General features: G+C 51.8%; 1 protein-coding gene across 1 annotated transcript; it reads left to right on the top strand.

Moving 5' to 3' along the window:
* The first annotated feature begins 986 nt into the window (after window positions 1–986).
* LOC121661567 (putative neutral ceramidase C) lies at window positions 987–18,769 on the top strand. The gene is made up of 21 exons (XM_042021893.1): window positions 987–1,055; window positions 2,059–2,195; window positions 3,678–3,766; window positions 4,147–4,296; window positions 4,785–4,961; window positions 5,329–5,456; window positions 6,012–6,089; window positions 6,529–6,649; window positions 7,362–7,487; window positions 7,798–7,884; window positions 10,042–10,146; window positions 10,248–10,329; window positions 10,775–10,890; window positions 12,521–12,615; window positions 13,462–13,501; window positions 14,318–14,413; window positions 14,882–14,977; window positions 15,583–15,732; window positions 16,493–16,552; window positions 17,105–17,193; window positions 18,245–18,769. Exons 2-21 carry the CDS (start codon window positions 2,069–2,071, stop codon window positions 18,432–18,434), a joined length of 2,202 nt encoding a protein of 733 aa, XP_041877827.1. The 5' UTR covers window positions 987–1,055; window positions 2,059–2,068; the 3' UTR covers window positions 18,435–18,769.
* The last annotated feature ends 3,727 nt before the right edge of the window (window positions 18,770–22,496 follow it).

The following is a 22,496-nucleotide window of genomic DNA, read 5'->3' as shown; positions in this document are numbered from 1 at the left end:
GCAGAGCAGCTGCTCCATGGTTTTGTCTCCTCCAAGGCCAGCGCACCCTGTGGGACTCGGCCATGCCCAGGGGCACGGCGGTGTCCGGGGATATCTGCCAGCCCACACGGCCGAGCAGGCTGTGTCCAGGCCCAGCAGGTTCCTTGGGAATCACAGGAGATAAGGTATCAGTAAATCTTGCTTCTCCCCACCAGCCAGTCCAAAAACCACAGAGCCAAAGGGCGACGCTGAACGTGACCTTGGAGTGCTGACGCAGAGAGAATGCTCACCCTTGGACCAGGGATGCGCCAGGGAAAAGGGGATGGAAAACTGAACCTCCCGAGAGGGGAGGGAAAATGCCAGAGGTGCTCCCAGCTTTTAACTCCCACCACAATGCTGGAGGGAGAAAGGGCTGTGGCTGCTGGAATCTTCCCTCCCCGCTGCACCAGCATCTGAGGGTGTGGCGGGTCTGGTTATTTTGGGGAGAAGCAAATTGCCAAAACCCTTTGGATAAAGCATGTTGGAGCAGCTGGGGAATTTATCCAGAGCGATCTGGGACTTGAAAGACAAACAGATGGAAAAAACCAGCTGGGGTTTAACAAATAAAGTTTTAAATAAATAGAAATACGTTAATAAAAAGTATTTTACACTTAAAATACAATCCTGCTCTCAAATTCTTCTAGCAGAGCGTGGAAACCCTGAGGACTGAACTTCCATGAGCATTAGGAGTCACATCCAGATGGGGGGCAGCCACCCTTCCACAGGCTGGTCAAGCTGTGATGAGGCAAAGGGGAGGAAAAAGAGTCCCTTCCTGAATTCCTCGGGCACCAGAGCTGAGCAGGGCAGTCCTGGACAGGTTACTTTGGGAGAGGGAGATGCTGTCTGCAGCTTAACATAAACACACCAGGGAAAAACCTTCCCTCGCCTCCCTGAGGGATTAAAACTATTGATTGGTTTCTCCTTATCTTGTGCCACGCTTGACTCATGGGGTGACTCAGCAAGAACTTTCCAGCTGAACTTTCCAGCCTGGAGCAGGTCTTGAGCTGGGAGCCGCTGGGACAGGTGAGGGAACTCAGGTAAGGCCGCTGGAGATCCCCCTGGGGTCCCATAGGATCGGTGTTTGTATCTCCCCATGTTATCAGGGCAGTTTAATCAGCTGGAGGATGAGAAGTGTGTGTGTGTGTGGTGCTGATGTGTTTCAGGCTGCTGCTGGGGTCATCTGCACAGCTCAGGCTGCCTGGCAGCCAATGCCACGCTCAGGGAATGAAAGGGGCAGGAAGGATTTGCTGCCAATAAAATCTTTGCTCTGTGAAATTCAGCCCTGACCATGAGTGCTGTAGCAAAAGGAGCTGATAAGAGAGGTCCCCTAGAGCAAGTCTAAGTGACCACCTGGCTCTCTGCTGCTGCTGTTTCTCACTGCCACCTTTCCAGGACCGTAAGTGCTCATTGCAGCAGTTGTTTCCTGCGGGTTCATTGTTTCCAGGGCGCATTCCCTGTGAGGAATAGCCTGGAGCCAGGAGCTTCACCAGAGCTGGCCAATGTAACTGCCAGGACAACCAGAGGCTCTGCCTCATTCTTCACTTTCTAACCCCAGAATAATCCCAGAATAATCCCAGACTCACAGAGTGGGGTGGGTTGGGAGGGACCTTGAAGCCGAGTTTCCTGGATTGATGTTTATTATGGTGACAGCATTCTCTTCTGGCATGCTTTGAGCTGCAGCATCTCCTTCAGCCACTCAGAGAGCACAGCATCTGGTGGAATACTGTGGGGTTTATTCCAGGATCTCTTCAGAAGGGCGAGCAAAGTGCCCTGAGAAGCGCGGGGTCGGGAATTCAGGCGCTCTCCCTGTCCTGTCAGGCCTGGTGATGGGGAGTGGTTGCTGCCAGCAGGAGACACGTTTTTGCTCTCTTAAGATGAAAAATAAATCTCTGCTTCCCATCCTTCTCTGGGCTGCTGCCGTCTCTGACAGCAGGCTGGGCCCACAAGCAGCTCTCTGAGGGTGGGGTGTGTGCTCTGGCTGGGCTGTGCCCCACACTGGGATGTACCTGCACCCACAGAGGCTCCGTCCTGCACCCACAGAGCCCCCACCATGTGTGGAAAGAGGTCCAGGTGCTCCTTCTCCCGGCTGGAGGTGATCCTGATCGTGTGCCTGGTGCTGATGATCGCCCTGACCGTGGTGCTGCTGGTCCTGCACTTCCTCACCAAAGACACCGATGGCAAGTGGAGCCACCTCAGCCTCCCTCCCCCTGTCCCAGGGGGTGCCCAGGGCAGGATTGAGATGAAAGGGGACAGGCTGAGGTCCCCAGGCCGCTGCTAAGCTGACACCAGCACTCTGCCCGTGGTCCTTTGCCCAGCCAGAGCAGCAGGAGCAGGGGGTCCCACCAGCAGCTCTCGGGGCGTGGATGCACAGCCCGGGCATGGGGTGAGGGTGGCTGCAGGGATCCATCCCCTCCTCCCATCCTCCCCTCCCTCTCTCTGCCTGCTACAAAGGGCCCTGGCAGCCCCTCGCTCCCGGGGCTCTACCCAGGGGTTTCACAGCCCCATCACAGCCCACTGATGCCTCCAAGCCCACCCCAGGCCCAGGGCGGGAGGGGGTCGGGAGCTGGACTCCACGTCCCAGCAGTGGCACCTCCCGGCCTCTGAAGTTCGGGCTCAGACTGGAGGAGTTCACATTTAGGACTAAAAGCTTCATGTGCTTAGGCTATAACATGTCAAGGGTGATTCTCCCCTGTGTTGGAACTCTTGGGGCAGGAGGAGGATGAGGAGGAGGAGGAGGAGGAGGGTGGCTCAGTTGACTGGCGCCACTTTAAATAATGTCAGTGTGAGTGTTTCCCTTCTCCTCTGTTTCGAGTGAGAGCCCAGGAAAGGCCAGGCTGGTGGGAAGACGGAGCATCCCCAGATCCCAAAGCCCTGCCTTGGGCCGCAGCAGCTGCCTGGGGAGGGCTGTGGGAACACAGCGAGCACACAGAAATATTTAATATTTTCTCACAGTGTTATCTCAGCCCCCAGTGATTTCTGGCTCTGGGATTTCCTGAGATGCAGACAATCCTTCTGATTTATTATGATTTGGTAGCCCTCGATGGCTTTTCTTCCACGGCTTTGTCCATCCTGGAAGGATTTCTGCACCTTCCTGGTGGCTGGGGTGAGACGTGACCTCCTTTGGGAGAACTTTTCCTCACCATTTGCCTGGAAATCACTCCCCAGAGCTGCTTTCCCTCCTCTGACCTTCAGCTGGCTCTGCTGGGATTTTTTTGGGGAGGACCAGGGCACCAGCCCTGGACACAGGATGTGCTGGATGTGCCCTTCTCTCTTCCCCAGTCCCTCCCCAGTAGCTCCTGACACGCCATCCCCTCGTTCTTACCCGTGCTGAGCTGAATTGTCTGTGTGAAACAGCCCTTGGAGCTGGTTCCTGCGTGGTGCTGGTGGGCTTGGAGAGTCTAACTGGGAGCGCTGGGCTGGTCTCCCCCTCGCTGTGCATCACCCCCATGTGGCACAGCCCAGCCACCCCTCTGGAGAGCTCCCTGCCTGGTTCTTCATGCCTGCTCCACCCTTTGCCACCCCAGAGGCCTTCACAGCCTCAGCACGCTGATGGCCAGCTGGAGATCCACGCAGAGCACTTGGCCAGAGCTCTCTGGCCTCTCCTGCCCCCGATTCTGCTCGCTGCTGTGCTGCTGATCCGCCCTTTATGGTTCCTGCAGATTCCAACAATGATGTCGTAGAAGCAGCACGGTACTTGGTGGGTGTTGGCAGAGCTGACTGCACGGGCCCTGTGGCACAAGTCCCTCTGGTGAGTTGGGGAAATTCCTCCTGGGGTTGGGGAGATACTGATTTTTCATCCTCTGTGAGTATTTTTTGCAGGATTTTTGGTTCGGAGCCTCTGCCTTGCCAAAAGTGTGCCCCCTTCAAACCTTAGGTGAAGTTTCTTTGAGGCTTGGAGCAACCTGGGACAGTGGGAGGTGTCCCTGCCCATGGCAGGGGGTTGGAACAAGATACGTTTAAGGGCCCTCCAGCCCCCACCATTCCATGATTGTCAGAATTGCGGGGCAAGACAGAGCTGCAGCTCGGAGTTGTTGAATGAGTCCTCTGGCCCCCAGGCAAACCTACTCAGGAAAATGCACGCAGGGGGGTAAAAGGCTCAGTATTTATGGTGGAGCTCCTCTCTTGCAGATGGGATACGCCAACCCCGACCAGGTGGGTGGGGGGCTCCTCTCGCGCCTCTACAGCCGAGCCTTCATCGTGGCAGACCTCGAGGACTCCAAACGGGTCGTGTTCGTCAGCGCCGACATCGGAATGGTGTCCCAGAGACTGAGGCTGGAGGTACGGGGCTGGAAAGGAGGGGCTGGGTGCTTGCAGTGATCCCTATGGAGCATGGCAGCACGCTGGTTGCTTCCTTTGGGATTTCCTTGGGGAGGTGCTGTGTCTCTGCTGCGGAAGAGCTTTGGACTCCTCAGCACATGAGGCTGGGCTTTGCTCACGCTTCTCTTAGCGGAAAAATTACCAGGAGTTCATTGGAATCACTAATACGTTGTCTAAAGTGCAGCAGAGGGGGGGGGGGCATGCTGGAGAACTGGGAGCTCCTGGGATGGTCTGGGATTCCCTTCAAGTTGGATATAGAGGTCTTCTCCCAGATATTCCTACTTTGGGGCTCCTGCCAGGCCAACAGCCACAGCCTCCTTGTTGTGCCAGGCAGAAAGAGGAGTGTGAGGAGGGGGATGGATGGTTGGGGTTTTTGCAAGGGCTGGCACAAATCTCTGCAGCCTTTGGGCAGGAGAAGGGGTTTTTCAGGAGCACCCCCTTCCTCCCAGGTGCTGAAGCAGCTGCAGAGCAAGTACGGGGAGCTGTACCGGCAGGACAACGTCATCCTCAGCGGCACCCACACGCACTCGGGGCCTGGAGGCTACTTCCAGTACACCCTGTTCTGGATCACCAGCAAGGGGCTCGTCAGGCCAGCCCTCAGCTCCATGGTCAATGGCATTGTGAAGGTCAGTGTCACCCAGCCCAGCGTGTGGGCGCCTAACACAGCTCTGGCTGTGGTGTTTGGGGTGGCACGTCCGCACGGCACAGCCCGACACACGCGTGGAGGTGGGCTTGTGTTTGCTGGTGACAGCAGCTCAAACAGCAGGAGCTTTGGATCCTTTCTTCAGAGACAGCCATGGGTACTTTGAAAAGGTTATCAGCATTTTCCGGAATTTTAGCTGGGTTAAGAAAAAATCCCAAACAAACGAACAGACAAGCACCCCCAAATTCCAAGAAAGGGTTGGGGATGGACAGCGGGGGGAAGAAAGGGTTTTTCTAGATAACCTCACATGTGCCTGGCAGCCTGATACTCTGTGTCTTGCTGCTTTGCAGAGCATAGAGATTGCCCACAACAGCATGAGGAAAGGAAGGCTCTTTATAAACAGAGGCACCGTAGAAAACAGCCAGATCAACCGCAGCCCCTTCTCCTACCTCAAGAACCCAGCTTCTGAGCGGAGCAGGTAAAACCTCCCCAGGCAGGGGGGAAACAGAGCCCTGTAGAGAACCCCTCCACATCCCAGCCATCTCACAGCTGCTGCTTCTGGTCGCCTCAGGAGTGCCAAAAACTTGGAGCCAGGACTGTGGCAGAACGAATGGTGCTGTGGCCACCGAGGGCACTTGGGTGTGCGCCTCCCCAAAAACTAACTGCAAAGACAGGCCTTGAAAGCTGTGGCTGCCCTCTCCAAGCATGAGGAACTGGTCAAGGAAGTGACCTTGTGCTTTATTTAGAAAACCAAGAGTCAGAGGGCACCAAAGTGCCATCCTTGGTGCATGAATCTGTGCTATGTCCATTGCCTGGAGGAGCAGTGCCTGAGCACGGTGACAGCCACAGCTCCTCCCTCACCTTCCCAGCTGGTGTCAGGCGCTTCTCTAAGCCCTCGCTGTGCTTGGGTAACACCTGGAATGACCTTTTCATATCCTTGCTCAGCTTAGTGGGGATTTAAGCTGGTGGAGCAATGCAGAGCACAACCACGGCCCTGGCTCTGATGAGATTTCCCTGCTTTGTTCCCATGCAGGTATTCATCCAACACGGATAAAGAAATGGTGGTGCTGAAGATGGCAGATGAGGATGGACACGAGCTAGGCCTTATCAGGTACTGATCACCAGGGCGGCAGGTTTTCCTCCACACCCTCATTATTTTTTGTCAGAATGGAGGTGTTCCATTTTCCCCCCTTTTTTACCTCACTGACTCCTCCTTGTTCCCTTGAATATAAAAGTCCCTGAAAAATAAAATTCTCTGGGTTAGTGAAAGAGCCAGTCCAGGTCTGAAGGAGCTCTTGGCAGCCCTGATAAGGGCAGTGACAAATTCTTGTGGCCTCAAGGCCTGGATTGTTACAGCCATGAGCCCTCCTGGTTAGGACGGGAGAGGATGGGAGCACTCTGCCCTTGCTAATCCATCCCTCAGCACCACGGGTCTCCAGCTGCATTCTCCCAAAGAAAATTCCCACAAACACGTAAGATTGAACGAGCCAATTGCCACTGCACAGAGTGAGGAAAGCCTTTTCTGTGTGTGCCTTGTGACCCCTCCCCAGCTGGTTTGCCGTGCACCCGGTGAGCATGAACAACTCCAACCACCTGGTGAACAGCGACAACGTGGGCTACGCCTCCTACCTGTTCGAGCAGGAGAAGAACAAGGGAGCGCTCCCTGGAGAGGTGGGAGTGCTCCCAGGAACGGGTGAAGCCGGGCTGGGACAGGGAGGGGTGAGGTGGGACAGCAGGGCAAACACACAAACACACGCACTGAGGGCAATGCTTTGGTTTATTTCCTCTCTTCCTCTACAGAAGGGAAATGGGAAGGTGTATTCTTGACTTCCCAAACTAGTAGTCGGTGGCGGTTATTCAGACTTTAAGAATAACTCACGTTTTTTTAAATTCAACTGTTAAAAACCGGGGAGGTCGGGGTTGCCCCATCCTTGGAAGCATTCAAGCCTTGAACAACCTGGAAAGTGTCCCTGCAGTCAGCTCCAATAGCTCTCACCCTGTAAATCAGTCATGGTGAAAGCCTGGAAGGAAAACCAAATCCTGTGCAAGGTGCTACAGTGTGACCCATTCACATCTGGTCAGCAACGTGCGAAGCTGGGGACACTGAGCCGGGAGGAGCTGAGGTGGAAGAGGGGGAGGAGGAAACACGGTCTGCACACCAGAGTGCTGTGAAGTTCTCCCTGAAATGGCATCATGTGCATCCAGTTCTCCCTTGCTCTTCCCGCCCAGCCCTTGGGATGTGCCTAAAGCCCCGCTGCAGTGCCCTCGGTGACTCCGGGAATAAAGCAGCGTGGCGCAGGGTGACAGCAGCTGCAGGGAGAGCTGCACAGGAGCTTTGCAGCTGCCCCTGCAAGGCGCTGAAATGCTCCTCTGGCCTCGGCAGGGCTCCTTTGTGGCCGCCTTTGCCTCATCCAACCTGGGGGATGTGTCCCCCAACACGCGGGGCCCGTTCTGCGTCAACACGGGCGAGTCGTGTGACAACCCCCAGAGCATCTGTCCCATCGGAGAGGTGAGTGTGACCCGCCTGTCCCGCCTTCCACGGGGCCCTGGGGTTGACCCCTGTGCATGGGGAGGGCACTGACACTAAAGAATCACCTCTTTTCGGGCGCTTCTGGGTGCCCCTTCCAGGAACTTGCTGACCTTTTTCCCTCACACCCCCAGTTTTCCAGTTATTCACCCCAATTTGTCTTGAGTGTAGTAACCCCATGGCTGATTTTGCTGTGGCCTGCAAGAAGCCCTCAGTTGCCAGAGTCTGGCAGCCACCTGGCAGTGCCACCTGCTCTCCGTGCTCGCTGACCACCTGACGGATTTCCCCACAGGCAGCGATGTGCATGGCCAAGGGGCCCGGGAGTGACATGTTTGAGAGCACCAGGATTATAGGGCAGAACATCTTCCTGAAAGCAAAGGTAAGGGATATTCCGGAGTGCGTGGGGGTGCTGCTGCCACAGGAATTCCTGCTCGTTTAAGCAGCTTGGTGAGCCTTGTGGGTCCCTTCCCTCAGGGTATTCCATATTCTGTATTCTATATTCTACATTCTATATTCTATATTCTACATTCTATATTCTATATTCAATATTCTACATTCTGTATTCTACATTCTATATTTTATATACTATATTCAATATTCTACATTCTATATTCTATACTCTATACTCCATATTCTATATTCTATATTTTATATACTATATTCTATATTCAATATTCTACATTCTATATTCTATATTCTACATTCTATACTCTATACTCTATATTCTGTATTCTATACTCAATATTCTATATTCTATATTCTACATTCTATACTCTATATATTCTATATTCTATATTCAATATTCTATATTCTACACTCTATATTCTATATTCCATATTCCATATTCTATATTTTATATTCTATATTCGATATTCTATGTTCTACGTTCTATACTCTATATTCTATATTCTATATTCTGTATTCTACATTCTGTATTCTATATTCTATACTCTATATTCTATATTCTTCATTCTATATTCTATATTCTACATTCTGTATTCTATATTCTATATTTTCTATTCTATATTCTGTACCCTATAGTCTATATTCCATATTCTATATTTTATATTCTATGTTTTATATTTTATATTTTATATTCTATATTCTCACTATCTTGTACCTGTTTTGGTGAATGTCTGTAGATTTAAATTACTCTCAAGTCTCTTAGTTTCGTTTTTAATGGGTAAATGAGCTCTGCAAGCAGCTGTTGATGTCTCTATCTACTGCAGTCAAGAGCACCTCGGAGCCTGGAATTTGTTAGGCTTAGGACAGTGTAGGAAATCCTTCGGGTAGTGAAAAATCTCCTCTGGTGTAACAGATCTGATTAGACACCTGAATTTAGCCTGGACAACACATACTTTTATTTAGATCCATCATTGAAGCTGTCGTGGTATGAAAACATTGGTTTGGGGTTTTAATCCCAATATTCCTCTCTGGGATATAAAGAGGATGTCCCCACCTTACCCTCTCCCCCTCCCTCCCATTCACCTCAAAGGCATCATGACGGGAAAAATCCTCCTGGAAGAGCTCAGAGGCACCACCACACACCACTTGTGAGCCTATTTGGCATCCCATTCCCAAACTGACACAAATGGGAGGTAAAATGCGTGGCCGAAACCCCCGCAGAGGCTGCTCCCCTTGCTCTGCTGGGCCCTGCATTTCCGGGGCCCTGCATTCCCTTGGCCCTACGGGCTCCCTTTTATCACCTGCGGGCTCTAAGCCAGCCGGGGTTGGATTTGCTGGTTGCCCTCCAGCACGGTGTGAGAGCAGTGAGTGCAAGGAGAGCTTCTGGCAGCGTTTCAGGGGCAGCAGCTTGCAGGAACCGGAGCGTGTCCAGCAGAGGAGGAAGAGCAGGAGGCCTGCTGGTGGCATTTCCCTTCGTCACCGTTTCAGAGGCTCTGCCCTCAAGTCACTCCAGGCTGATCGTGCCTCTGTCCCCTGTCCAAATGTCCTGGTGTGTGCATCAAGCACTGCTGCTGTCTCTAACACCTCAGACTCCTGGCCTTCAAAGGCTGTGCCCTCAGTTCCTTCCAGGAGTGTCATTAAACCTGCAAAGCTTCTGGCAGCACTTCCCGTGTACCAGCCTGAGCATGGAAAACGGTTCCCTGAAGGGCTGAGTGTGTGTAGTAAATACCCTCAGCTGTCAGGGGTGTAGTAAATCCATGGTAGAGTCCCAACACCTGCAGTGACTACAGCCAAGCACTCCTTTCTCACAGAAAACATTTTTTCTGCTCAGTCCAAGGTGTGAGAAATGCCAAGAGGTGGCAACCAGGAGAAGGAAGTTGCCATCCTGCTGAAATAGGGGCATGTTTCAGCTGTGAAAGAAAAGTGTCCTCCCTCTGTGGGACAGGGAGAGCTTGCAGAACTCGGGGTGACAGAAACAAAGGGACTTGGGAAATACAGATCTGCTTCAACACCTGGAAGAGGCTCTGGGAAGGTGGAATGAGGAGATGATCCATATGGCTGTTCCTCAGCACAGCTGGGTTCGTGATTGCTTGTCCCTCAAGGATTTTTTCCCACCTGGTGTGTCCCTCAGGAGCTGTATGAAAAGGCCTCCCAGGAGGTGACAGGACCCCTGAGCTCAGCCCACCAGTGGGTGAACATGAGCAATGTGTCCATGGAGCTCAACGCCACCCACACGGTGAGAGCAGGAGGAAATGCCCTAATCCCACAGCAGCCCTGCCACACCCAGGGGAACTGGGTTTTCTCTCTTCTTCCCTTTCCTCCCTGCTTCTGATCTAGGTTAAAACCTGTAAGCCAGCCTTGGGGCACAGCTTTGCTGCGGGGACTATTGACGGAGTGGGGGCTTTCAACTTCACCCAAGGTAATGTGGGGGCAGATCTCAACGTGGCTTTGTACGAACAGGGCAGGCACTGGGCATCCCCCAGACAGACTGGAACAGCACCCAAAGGGATGGTTGTTAGGAAGGTGGAGGAAACCCCTTCGCAGGTTTGTCTGTGTCCATCAGAGAGCTTTGGGAAAAGGATATGGCCATGCCCTGGAGGAAGGAGAGCAAGGGGATGGATGGGGAGTAGGGAGAAGAAAGAGCTGGTTTGGGACTCTCCTGCTCATTTGTTCCTGTTACCCAAAGGCTGCCAGGATGGAGCTGAGCTGGGCTGAAGCTCAGCCCTTCAAACCACCCCAGGAAAGGGAGGTGGTCGGAGTCCACTGGGAAATATCCCACCCCTGGGAGCTGGGAGCGGGGAGTGTCTGTCTGAGAGCTGCTGGGGCAGCTGAGGAACAGGGTTGAAAGAGGTTTCCCCCTCCAGGCTCAGTAGAAGGGGACCCGTTTTGGGATCAAATCCGGGACCAGCTGCTGGGAGAGCCATCGAATGAAACCAAAGCCTGCCACAAACCCAAGCCCATCCTCTTCAGCACGGGAGAGGTAAGGACACAGTCGTGTGTGCCCTGGGGAGTGCAGGGATCACTGATCTGGGCTGGCATCAGCAATCCTCACAGATCCCATCCCTCACGGGGTTGTTGGGGAGCTACAGGCAGTGTCAGGTGATGAACAGGGAGGGAGCACAGGGTGCATGGGCTCTGAAGGCACGGTAAGAGAAAACAAGGATTAAGTGCTGTCATTAGCTCCCATCAGAACGAGAGAGGTGGGAGTTATCCTCTCTCTCCAGGAGGAGAAACCACACCCGCTGCTCTCACTAGGGCCAGAAAAGCCCCACTGAAATCCATCCTGGCCTAAGTCTCTGCCTGTGAAGCAGCCCTGAGTGGAGGCACAGGGAAAATGCAGGGGGTGAGGGGTGGCTGCCAGTGTGTGGAGCTCGGCGTAGCCTCCCAGCAGCCTCTGATTCCGCTCTGCTGCTGCTCAGCTCTCTATAGCTCTGCGTGCATTTTCCGTTCGGTTCCTACCTTAATCCAGGAAAGGACCTTCCCTCTTTCCGCAGGACAGACAGGTCCCACAAAATGCAGTGATTCATTTTGGGGTCTTTTGGAAACTCTTCTTGTCACAACAGCAGGGATTTGCTGTACGTGCCCTGGGGTGAGGGCCTCCAGCAGATCCTGCTCCCAGCAGGACCAGCAGCTGCTCAGGGCATGTTCCGAGGAGCAGGGGCAGCCAGCAGGGATGGGGACGCCTGTGCCGGGGATGCCCTGCTCATCCAGGCAAGGGCTGTTCCCCAGCGCCCTGCAGAGCTGCTGCTCCATCGATCTCAGCCCATCCCCATGCTCGGGGCGTGCCTTGGCCTTTGCTCTTCCCGAGCTCTCCCCAACTCCAGATGGGAATTGCTGCCCCTTTCCCCTGCTCCTGATGCTCCCTTGGCCCTGAGGCAAACGCGCCGCCGTGCAGAGGGATCATGTCCAGGGCTCTCTAGAGCACTCAGGTGAGGCCATCTGGAGAAGGAAATTCATGGTTACTCCATTCACCAGCCTCCTTAAAAGCTTCCCTGCTGTCGCTTGGTGTTCAATCAGCTCCTCACCTCAGCTCTCCCCACAAGAGCCCCCAGCTCCTCCCAGCCTCCTCCTCCGCGCAGGATGGTGCTACTGAGAGGAAATGACACTTCATTCTTACGCTTTAGCACATTTTAGGGACGCTCTGGCAGGCCTCCTGCTCCTGATGAGCTTCACAAGCTTTTGTCATTCATGTTTTGCCCCCAGGAAATTGCTCCCCAGAAAAAAACCCCTTTTTTTGGCTCGCTGGAGTGGGATTTTTCATCTCCCTGTCAATCCCACTTCTATCCTTTTTCCATGTAGGTGAGGGGTTTCTAGGTGCTGCTCTGACCTTCTTTACCCATTTTGCCTAAAGCTGCCCCTCTGGCAATACCTTATTTAGGGGTTTTTTTTTTGCCTTACCCGTTGTATTTACATGTGCCTTATGTGACTCCTACGGTCAGACATCACATGAAGGTAAAACACCTTCTCACAAATCAATTCAATTGCATCTACAAATAAACTTCACAAACTGAATTTATTTGCCTGCTTGATGACTGTAGGAAGGAAAACACCTCAGCTGAGTTTTTCCTACTAAACCAGAGTATTTCTATGCACTTTTTCCTCCCCCTCAGATGACCTGGCCCCACCCCTGGCACCCGGACATCGTGGACGTGCAGATCACTGCCATCGGATCCCTGGCAATCCTTGCTGTTCCCGGGGAGTTCACGTGTGTATTCCTTGGGTCTTGCTCTACTTATTGCAGCTGAATTTCATTCAAACCTCCTGAAACAGATCGGCCTGCAGGTAGAAAGTTGGGTAGGCTCAAAATTGCCCCCAAACTCACCCTGGGAATGATTGAGATGCACAGAGGCTTCCCGAATCCTTTGCTACAAAATGCAGTTTTCAGGAAACCAAAGGAATTTGTTAACTTTGATTCTGGTCTTGGTACCACAAACACCATAATGGAGAATTTCACTGGCTGTTGATGGTACAATGATACAAATTTAAATAGGATAATGATTTATCTCTGTTACCTTTTAGTTCCTACCCAGCCCTGGGGTGCCTCCAGCCCCTCCCTGGCTATGGTGATGGCTGTGAAATGTTTTGAGGTGTTTTGGTTGAACTTGTGCAGAAGCCTTAAGGGATGTTGGGCAGTGCTGGAGGTGCTGTGGGAATTTCTGGTGTGTGCTGCAACTCCAGCCAGCAATTCCTGCTTTAGATCCCTGCTCTCCACAACTCTGGAGGGGGTCGGGCTCTGCTGCCAGGGAACAGGGACAGGACAAGGGGAAACGGCCTCAGGCTGGGCCAGGGGAGGCTCAGCTTGGACAGCAGCAGGAATTTCCCCATGGAAAGGGTGCTCAGGCCTTGGCAGGGGCTGCCCAGGGAGCTTTGGAGTGCCCATGCCTGGAGGTGTCCAAGGAAGGGCTGGAGGTGGCACTCAGTGCTCTGGGCTGGGGACAAGGTGGGCATCGGGCACAGCTTGGACTCGATGGGCTGGGACGGCTTTTCCAGCCTCAGGGATCCTGGGATTCCATGATTTCTGGAGCCTGACGTTGTTCCCTCCATGCCCTAGGACCATGTCTGGACGCAGGCTGCGGGAAGCTGTTAAAAGTGTGAGTTGCTGAGGTTTCCCCAGCGTCCTTCGCCTCTGGAACTTCTCCTTTCTTGAGCCTCCCGGGTTTCCCTCGTCCCCTCCCAGCTGGGCTCACGGGGCTTGTGTCCCACAGATGTTTCCTTCTCCCACTTGCTTCAGACAGATTTTCCACGTGCTTCCTGGCAGGCAGGAGAAATGAATATCCTCCCAAAACCCCCACCTGATCAGGTTTCAATCCATTAAGCCAATTCCCCAGGGATCCAGGCACAACTGATGCCAGCAGGAATTTGGCTCTGGGATGGAGGGGTTCAGCTCCTTAATCCCTACCAGGAGTTCACAACATGAGAACAATTGTGAAAAAAGAAAAGGCAAAAGTATTTTTTCCATTTGATTGACACATCCTGGCTGCAGCCTGAATAAAATCCCAGTCCCAGATGCTGTCTCCACAATTCACTGAGCCTTTCTCATGCTTATGTCCCTGATTTTTAGGAGTATACAGACATCAGCTTCCAGAAAACCCCTAGATTTACTGGAATGTGAGGTCATTTGTCCTCGTTTTTCTTTGGGGAGTGAACATGAGACGTTAAGAAAGGCAAATTGCACTTGTAGGTTTGCATTCCTGAGCATCCCTTCCCACTATAACTTTCTATCCTGTCCTGGCAAATAAAAATATTTTTAAAAAGTATAATAATAACAACAACAATAATAATCATGCCAATGGCCATAACAATAATAACAATATTGCTATAATAATATTAATATTAATAATAACAATAACAGTACAGCCATGCATTAAGCAGTTGTTTCAAGGTAAGGGTTTTATTTCCTTCCTTAGGAATTTGATTCCCATGGGACACCAGGGATGAACATTGTGATTGCAGGCCTGTGCAACGTCTACACCCACTACATCACCACCTATGAGGAGTACCAGGTAAGTGTTAAAGTTGTGGATTGAATCTGTCTAACTGAGTTCAGCTTTGGGCTACACAGGCTGATAGTTCATGTGAAATTATGTTGTGTTTGGAGTTCTTTGCCACGAAAATGGGCAGGGAGAACTGGGAGGGAAGGTTGGAAGAATCCCACCCCAAAAAGTTGGAGGGGGAGGCAAGCTGCATCATGATCCTTTAAAAGAGGGTAAAAACTGTGGTAATTGGAAGAGCAAAGAGGGTAAAAACTGTGATAACTGGAAGAGCAAACAGGCCCTCCCTCTTTGCAACAGGCTGGAGAACAAGGAGTAACCTGAAATCACAGCAGAAATACTTTGGCAAGTGGTTGGGGCTGAGTCCTTATCAGAAAGGGAGTAAATAACCCCACTGCTGATCCTCAGCTGGGCAGGGTGGGGAGTACACACCCCTCAGGAGCCCTCCCAACCCTCCTTTCCCGAATCTGTCCTTCCCAGGTTCAGCGGTACGAGGCTGCCTCCACCATTTATGGGCCACACACCCTTTCTGCTTACATCCAGCTCTTCAGGGGCCTGGCCAAGGCTATCGCTCTGGTAAGCAGCATTTCCTACATGCCACAGGCTGCTGGGGACCCCTAAACCCTGTCAGTGGCCGTGGCTGCTCTTCAGTGAGGCCACACAGGTGCTGTCCTCTCCGTTCTCTTCAGAAACCACTTTGAGAAACACTACATGGTACGAAAATAACTCCTGTAACAGGGGTCTCACACCACTTGAGAAATTCTGGGCATTTTGCAGCTCAGAGTGGAGGAAATCAGTACCTCCAACCTTCCAGCATGGCCCAAAGTTGCTGCTTTTCTACCAAAGGAAAACAAAAATCTGCTACGTTTTTGCTGTACCTGGCCGTGCCCATTGTCACTGTGGCCATGTGAATAGGCAGGAGCTGTGGGCAGGAATATCCCGGCATGTTCTAGGGGCTGGATTTAGGAGAGCCCAGCAACAGGGCAGCAGGTGTCCTGCAGGGATTGGTCCTGCAGGCAGAGCACAGACGGAGATCCTGAGCTTTGCTTTCCCTCTCACTTTATTATTCCTACAATCTGTGCAAGCAGGGCTGGGAGGCGGGGCCGGAGCGGTGCTGTGCTTCCTCAGGGAATCCTGGTTATCCCTGTGGCTGTTTAACGAGCTCATCTTTCCTCTCCCAGAATGCCACTCAGGATTTGCCCCGTGGTCCAGAGCCCCCACTTTTCAACGTAACCAGTGTGACCCTGCTGCCTTCCCTCAGTGCCGAGAACGCGCTGGCCGGTAAAACTTTTGGGGATGTGCTGGAAGAAGTGAGACCAGAGTATCAAGAGGTGAGGGCTCCAGGGAGTCACTAAAACCTGTTTGGGAAATTGCCTGTAAACTCTTACCCCTCACCCCACAGGTCTGTGGGTCGTGGTGCCCTCAGAACAAACAGGTCTCATCTCTCTGGTGGGCACGGTGGAGAAGGCAGGGACAGAGCATTCCCATGCCAACGGTGCTGTGCTGAATGGGAATAAAACGGATAAATAAAGGGAAAAATAAAACCCCTTCGTTCAGCACAAAGCAGGTTTCCCCTTCTGCTTCAAAAGGAAATAGCAGTTGATTAAGTAGGCAAATGTTGTACAGCGATTCTTTACAAGCAGCAGTCAGGTCACCTTTGATGCCTCTGCTGTGGAACGTAGATGAAATGAAATCAAAATGTCAGAAATGGTTCTGTTTTCTATGCTCAGCATTTAGATAAGATGTTCAGAGCAAGGGCTTTCCTCTCATTGCTATCTCCAGCAGTGAGGCACAGGGAGGCATTCTGAAAAATCTCCCTTATTTCCTCCCTTTTCTACGTGCAGTGGCGGAGCTTGTGCAGCGAGCAGGACGAGTGGAATGGCAAGGCCCAGGACACCAGTTCAAAGCATAAACTGTCCACTGCTCTTGCAACAAGTGAAATCATAAATAATTTAAAACAGCAACAACCACCCAAGCACAACAAAACACCACAAAACCAACCCACCCCCTAAAAACATCAAACTGCCTCTTCAAAGGATGCTTTTAATGTGCTGCTCAGCCTTTAATACAAATCTCAATTTCCACCCCCAGAGAGAAGTTGCTGAAGTGACTTTTGTGGGTGCGAACCCCAGGAACTCTGCAGAGAACGCGGTAAACCTGATGGAATGATGCTGGAGTTGGGGTGGTTGGGATTAATGGATGTTTGGGCAGGGTTTCCTCACTTTGCTGGCAGACCAGAGGTAGATATGTGCTTTGGGAATTCACACCACCAGAAAGCTTTTGGGGCAAAGAAGTGAATTTGGATTGTTTATGATCTGCTTATGTTATTGAAGTTGGCCCATGTTGTGTGTTGAGCCAGGCACTGTTTGTCGGTGTCCAGGGCAAAGCTGGTCTTTAATTTCCATCCTATCAGCCTGCTGCTTCATTTTAACAAAACAAAGGAAATTAGAAAAGCTCTTAATTCATCCCATCACTCACCTTGCACAGACATTGTCGCTGCCCACTCTCTTATTATAGATAAATCCTTCGCATCATTTACCAGCCTAAATTCGGCAGTAAAAGATAACATTTTTGCCAGTAATTCCCACATTTGCCAGTAAAGCATGAGGAAGCACAGTCCCTTCCCTGGTTTGAAGTGCCACAGAAGGTGGGGACGTGCCTGCTCCTTCAGTGTCTGCCCAACTCTGGGTGTTTTTATTCCAGACTGAGCATAACTTCCTGACAGTGGAGAGATACTCCAACATTTCCAGCAGCTGGCGTGTGGTGCTGAATGACGCCTCCTGGGACACCAGGTGGGCGCCCTGAGCAATTTCCCCGTCCCACAGACTCCAGAGAGTCATTCCAGTCTAACATGAAGGGCTTCATTCCAGAGCTCCCAACCCCAGGCTGGTCTTGGCCCTGCAGGTGATGCTCTCTAGGCAAGGATCAGCCTATGTTTGGGGGGTTAATCTGGCAAAGCTGGTGTTTTCCTTGGCTCCAGAATCTGGAATGGAGGCTTGTAAATTTGGGAAAGACAAGAATTACAGAAGGTTTGTGGCCCAGCTTGCTCCTAGGCCGTATCCACCCATCTGTCACACCATGAGGATGAAGAGGAAGCCAAACAGAAACCAGGAGAGACTCCCAGGGAAAAACTGGCCAGATTTATCATGCAGCATAAACAGACGACAATTTTAAACTGTTTGGAAGAAAGAAAAGTTAAGGGTACAGATGTCAGCCTTCAGGAAAAATATCCTTGGAGCAGCAAGGCTGGTGTCACCTCTCAGAGCTGCAGGCTAATCTTCATCATCTCCCTCAGAGCCAGCTGAAAAACCCCTCGTGCCCAGATGATGTGTGGAGTTGGGAGGCTGAGCATTCTCTGTGGAGATCTGGGGTTGAGCAGAAAGGCTTTTGCACATGGAGTCTGTAAAAGGAAACGGGCTTTTGATGCGGAAATGGGTGCCAGAAGTCCTGAGCTCAGTAATTACAGACTTGGTGATTTTAGTGAATATTCACCCTCTTGGTTTAGCTCTGCCCCTGCACAGGGAGCACTGAGCTGGCAAATGTTGCTCTCAGAGGTGGTACACATTGGTACAAATATTCTCTGTCTACAAACGGGACCAGTGACTTTTTTCCCTGTGTTCCCAGATACTTTTCAGCCCTGCCCAGTTTGGTTTGCTTGGCTGCTGCCCTGATAGCCTAAATGTATGAGGGAAGGTTAAAAGAAAGGAGAGGTTAAAAGAAAGGAGAGGTTAAAAGAAGCTCTTAAACTACCCTTACCTCCAGTCCCCTCATCTCATGGCACGTAGTGAGCTCCGATGCAAAGTGGATTTCCTCGCTGACTGCAGTTTCGGGCCTGTTTTCCAGGTTTTACTGGAGCAAGGGATCCCGTGGCCAGAGCAACGTGACCATTGAGTGGCACATCCCGGCTGGCACGGAGCCGGGCACGTACCGGCTGCGCTACTTCGGGCACTACAAGAAGAAGGTGTCCCTCTTTCGCACCATCACGGTGCCATTTGAAGGCTCATCCTCAGCATTTCAAATCACAGCCCCATAGCTGATGCCATTCCCTAAAGGAATGGTCTCCTTGAGCAGTAGATTTGATAGCTGGGCTGTGCAGGAGTTGGGCTTGGATGGTTCCTGTGGGTCCCCTCCAACTCCAGGTGATTCCACGGTGTTCTAGGAGGGCTTTTTGTGGCTCTGGACATCACTGCTGCCCCTTGAGTGCTGCTGGTCAGCCTTTGCTGTGCAAAGCTCAGCTTCCTGGAAAATTTTGGCTTTTCCCTGCAATTCAGTCTCCTCAGGTGTCCTCCACAGTCAAGTGGGTCCTGTCCTGGCCAGACCTGGTTGCAGCTGATTCTTATTGTAATAAAAGATGTAATTTCTTCTTTAGTCGCTAAACCGGCGCCTATTGATGGTGAATAGGCTCTCCCAGAGGGAATCAGATAGAAATCAGTAAGAATTGAATTTATGAGTTAAAGCTGTGGGTGAGGCAGCTCTGAACAGGTCCCAGCCTGCTTTGTTGGAGCATCAGGAAGGACCCAAGGCCAGCAGGCTCTGGCTGGATGAAGGGCCACCCAGAGTCACCTACAGGTGGGTCATCAGAAGGGTTTGTGATCCCTCTTCAACCCACACGCGAGTTCCTCCAAGCACAGAATGAAGGCACCATTGTAGGGTACAAGGACGGTGCCCAAACCTGTTGGCTGAAAGGGTTTCACCACAGAAAAGTCCCCAGGAATGCAGAGGATCTTTCCAGGAGGGTTTCAGAGCTGCCTGGACAAAACTATTACCACCCTGACCCAGTCTTGGTGGCAGGTGCCTCCTGAGCTGCCTCCCACCAGCACTGCCGTGGGCTGCCATAAGTAGGGACAGCTCCAGAGTCCCTAAATCTCTTCTGACCCCTGCAAGTGGTAAAGCTGGGGGCCACCGGGAGAAGAAAACATATTTCAGGTCTGGATTTAGGGTTCTTGTAGGGCCTGACAGCTAAACAACTGTAAATGTTTAATAAGCTGCAATAATGTGTACCAATTTTGTATGCAATCTCCTTAATTCTTCAGAGAATCATCAATCAGATAATTTTGCCTCTCTTTAAAATCAGCAGGAGAGGATGAATTATTCATTTCCAACCAGCTGCAATCAGTCTCAGAGATCCCCATCCGGAGGAGCTCGAAGCAGTTGCAATATTGAGTCAGGAAAAAGAGAGAGCTTTGAAAGAATCAACTCCCTGGAGATGCCCCTGATGTCCTGTCCTAAAAACTCCCCCAGCCACCCCACTGACAGTGGGGGTCTTCAGCAGTACAGGACGCGTTTAAGCAAGCCAAGTGGAATCGCACAGTTAATGATTTACCCTCTAAACCATGAACGTCTGACCCCAAAAGAGAGTTTTTAGGAAGCTGGGGGGTCCCACGGGAGAGGACGTGTCGAAAACCAGAATTAGGGTGTCTGGAGAGCCCCCCGTGGCCCAGAGCAGGTCCCCTCGTGAAACACCTCGTGTTTATTGGGCTGGCACCAGTGGGAACAGGATTTTGACGTTTTGGGGCCGTTTTGGGGGTGACTTTTCATAATACTTTGTGTCTGGAAAATTCTCTAGGAGACACGCCCTTGATTTTCATTGCCCTTTGACAGCAGCGTGGCTGTCGGCAGGCAGTGGCCAGCAGCCCCTCCCTGGTCCCTGCACGCTTTTTTGGGATGCTGTGCCTGGATCCAGCAGCCACTAGGTGCCAGTGCTGTTTTACACGAGAACGAGCTCGAGCCAAAGCCTAGGGAAAAGAGAATTTTTCAGGAATTTGGGCACCTCGCCAACTGTTAAATATAGCACTCACTACTCCCCACAGTTGCTCGTCCCTCTCCCGGGCTGCTCTCCCTCGACGTGGAGCCATTTGTGCCCTGCTACGTGCTGGGGAGAGGGGCAGAATTCCACCTCTGTTTTATTTTTGTTGTCGTGGGATATAAACTGCTGCGAACTCGGGAAACTCGTGTGCACAGGCTGAGCTCCTGTGCAGGACTCGAGCACGCCACAGCCTCCCTCCTGCGCTTCCTGTCCCTTCCCGATTTACCAGCAGTACTAGGAGTGCTAAACTGGGATCTGACCCGAGGTGCTGCGGGGAAAGGGGAGAATCCTCTGCTGTCTCCAGGCTTTGATGCAGGATTTGGGGTTTCTTGGACCCTGTGGGTGTCTGGGGCTTTTTCCAGCATCCCACAGAGGGTATTTGTGTGCAGCCTATCTGCAGCTCTCTGGTTTTTAACGTCTCCACAGCCAGGGTCGTATATACACGAGGTGGGGCTGGGGACCAAGGAATGGCACTCTTTCAAAGTTTATTCCTTAAACAACCCCAAATCTGGATGGGCACAATCCTGTGGAGAGCTGGAGCCAGGCCAGGATGAATTTCCGGGCACGCAGAGGAGTTTGAGGTGTCCAGGGAGAGAGCAGCCCACCCCAAGCATCCCCAAAAGACAGGGGCTGGGTTGTCTCAGCCCCCACCAGCACTTAAAAAAGCACAGCTGAGAACTGGAATTTTAGCCAAGACTGAGATTTTGGGGCACACAGCAATTTCCAGCCCTTGGAAGAAAGGAACATCCCATCAGAGCACCATGACCAGGCTGACCCCCAGTCAGTGACCAGCAGGGACTGGTGACCTCTGACCAGGGTGTCACCTTCAAAGGTCGTTTGGTTTGGGGTTTTTTTTTTCCCAAAAAAGGGAAATCCAGGTAGGTATGTGGATGGAGACATGAGTTTAAATGAGATGGTCCCTGGGAGATAAACTGGAAAAATGGAGCCATGAAAGCTCCAAAGTAAAGCAGATCCCTTGGAAAGTCACACTGTCCCATGGACTGGCAGGGTTTGAGTGGGACCATGGGAGCTTCCCTGTTGGATGTTCCAGGGTCTGGCCAGCTCCAACCACAGAGCTGTGTCACCCTCAGAGATGTTTCATTCTCGCTCTGCACCTCAGATGAGAGGCCCTGTGTCGTAGAGACCTCCAGGAAAGCGCTGGCTGGAAGGAGGGAGATGGAAAATGCAGTTTTTGTACCTCTTGCCTTGCCAGCAGCCAAAGATGAGGCCATCTGCTGATTTTTCTGGGCATTGATCTCATCACTTACACCTCAAACTCGTCTTAGACTCGTTGGTGGAGGGTGGACATGGTTTTTGGCTTTGTCTTGCTCTCCGCTGGGAGCCCACATCCTTACAAACGGGAAATAATGTTCTCTTTGAGTCGGGCTGTGGGTTTGAGATTCCTTGGAAGATCATCCTTGCTCTCCAAAACTGACCAGCCAGCTGCTGCCGAGCAAAGAGGGGATCTCGGTTGTGCGATGGGGGGAAACGTTACAGCACAAAAGCAAATTCTCCATTGCCCTGGTTTCAGAGGAAATGAAAGCAGGACAGTGGGAAGAGCTAATGAGGGAAAATAATAGAGTTGGCAGAGCTGCTGGAGCCCAGAGTACAGCTGACCTCTTTGGAAGAACAATGTCGAGCTATTTTGGCAAAACCTCTTTTGGAGTGGCAGGGAGGTGTCGGGTCATCAGTAGCAAGGTACCAGAGCTTCCCCCCATTTCCTGGGCTCAGGATCTCTCTGGAGAGGTGCAAACCCAGAGCCCCTCATCCCAGGAATTGCTGTTTCTCAGTCATTTAATTGTGATGGTCTTCCAAGGAGCAGGGCCCCATCTTAAAAGAATTTACCTGTTGGTGACCTGGCAACAGGCTCTTCTCAAGGTGGGGCCAACCCCTCACAGCCCTAAATCACAGATCTCCCCATTTACCCTTTATTTTTGCACGGTGTTGTCTCACTATCGAAACAACCCCCAAAAACCTCCACTGGGATCAGGTAAGGAACACTTACCACTGTAAGAAATTCACAGCAAACCCAGTTCCTGCAGCACTGACAGGTGAAGAATTACTGACCGAAGAGGTGCTGGGAAAAGAGGCCAATCCCTTGATTTTTCACTTGGAAGTGCAAAAGTACAAAACCGCTGATTTTCTGCTGCGTGTGCTTGGCGAGGGTCACCAAAGTGCACATGAAAAACGCTCCTGAACAGCTTGTGACCCTGCCTGGGTGCCCTGGGATCGATCCCTCTGGAGCAAAGCGTGCTCCTGTTTACCACAGATGTATAAAAGGACTGAGGC

Source organism: Corvus kubaryi, unplaced genomic scaffold (genome assembly GCF_017639235.1).
Source record: "Corvus kubaryi isolate FWS band 111438036 unplaced genomic scaffold, C.kubaryi_AGA036_p1.0 126, whole genome shotgun sequence".
Taxonomy (NCBI): domain Eukaryota; kingdom Metazoa; phylum Chordata; class Aves; order Passeriformes; family Corvidae; genus Corvus; species Corvus kubaryi.
The sequence above is the reverse complement of the archived record's forward strand: the minus strand, read 5'-3'. Positions and strand labels throughout refer to the sequence as shown.

Excerpts from the sequence above, each read along its gene's own strand:
- LOC121661567 (XM_042021893.1), top strand. The coding sequence starts at position 2,069 with ATGTGTGGAAAGAGGTCCAGGTGCTCCTTCTCCCGGCTGGAGGTGATC. Across the intron at positions 2,196-3,677 it reads CCTCACCAAAGACACCGATG|ATTCCAACAATGATGTCGTA; the intron begins GCAAGTGGAGCC and ends TGGTTCCTGCAG. Across the intron at positions 10,891-12,520 it reads TCCTCTTCAGCACGGGAGAG|ATGACCTGGCCCCACCCCTG; the intron begins GTAAGGACACAG and ends CCTCCCCCTCAG.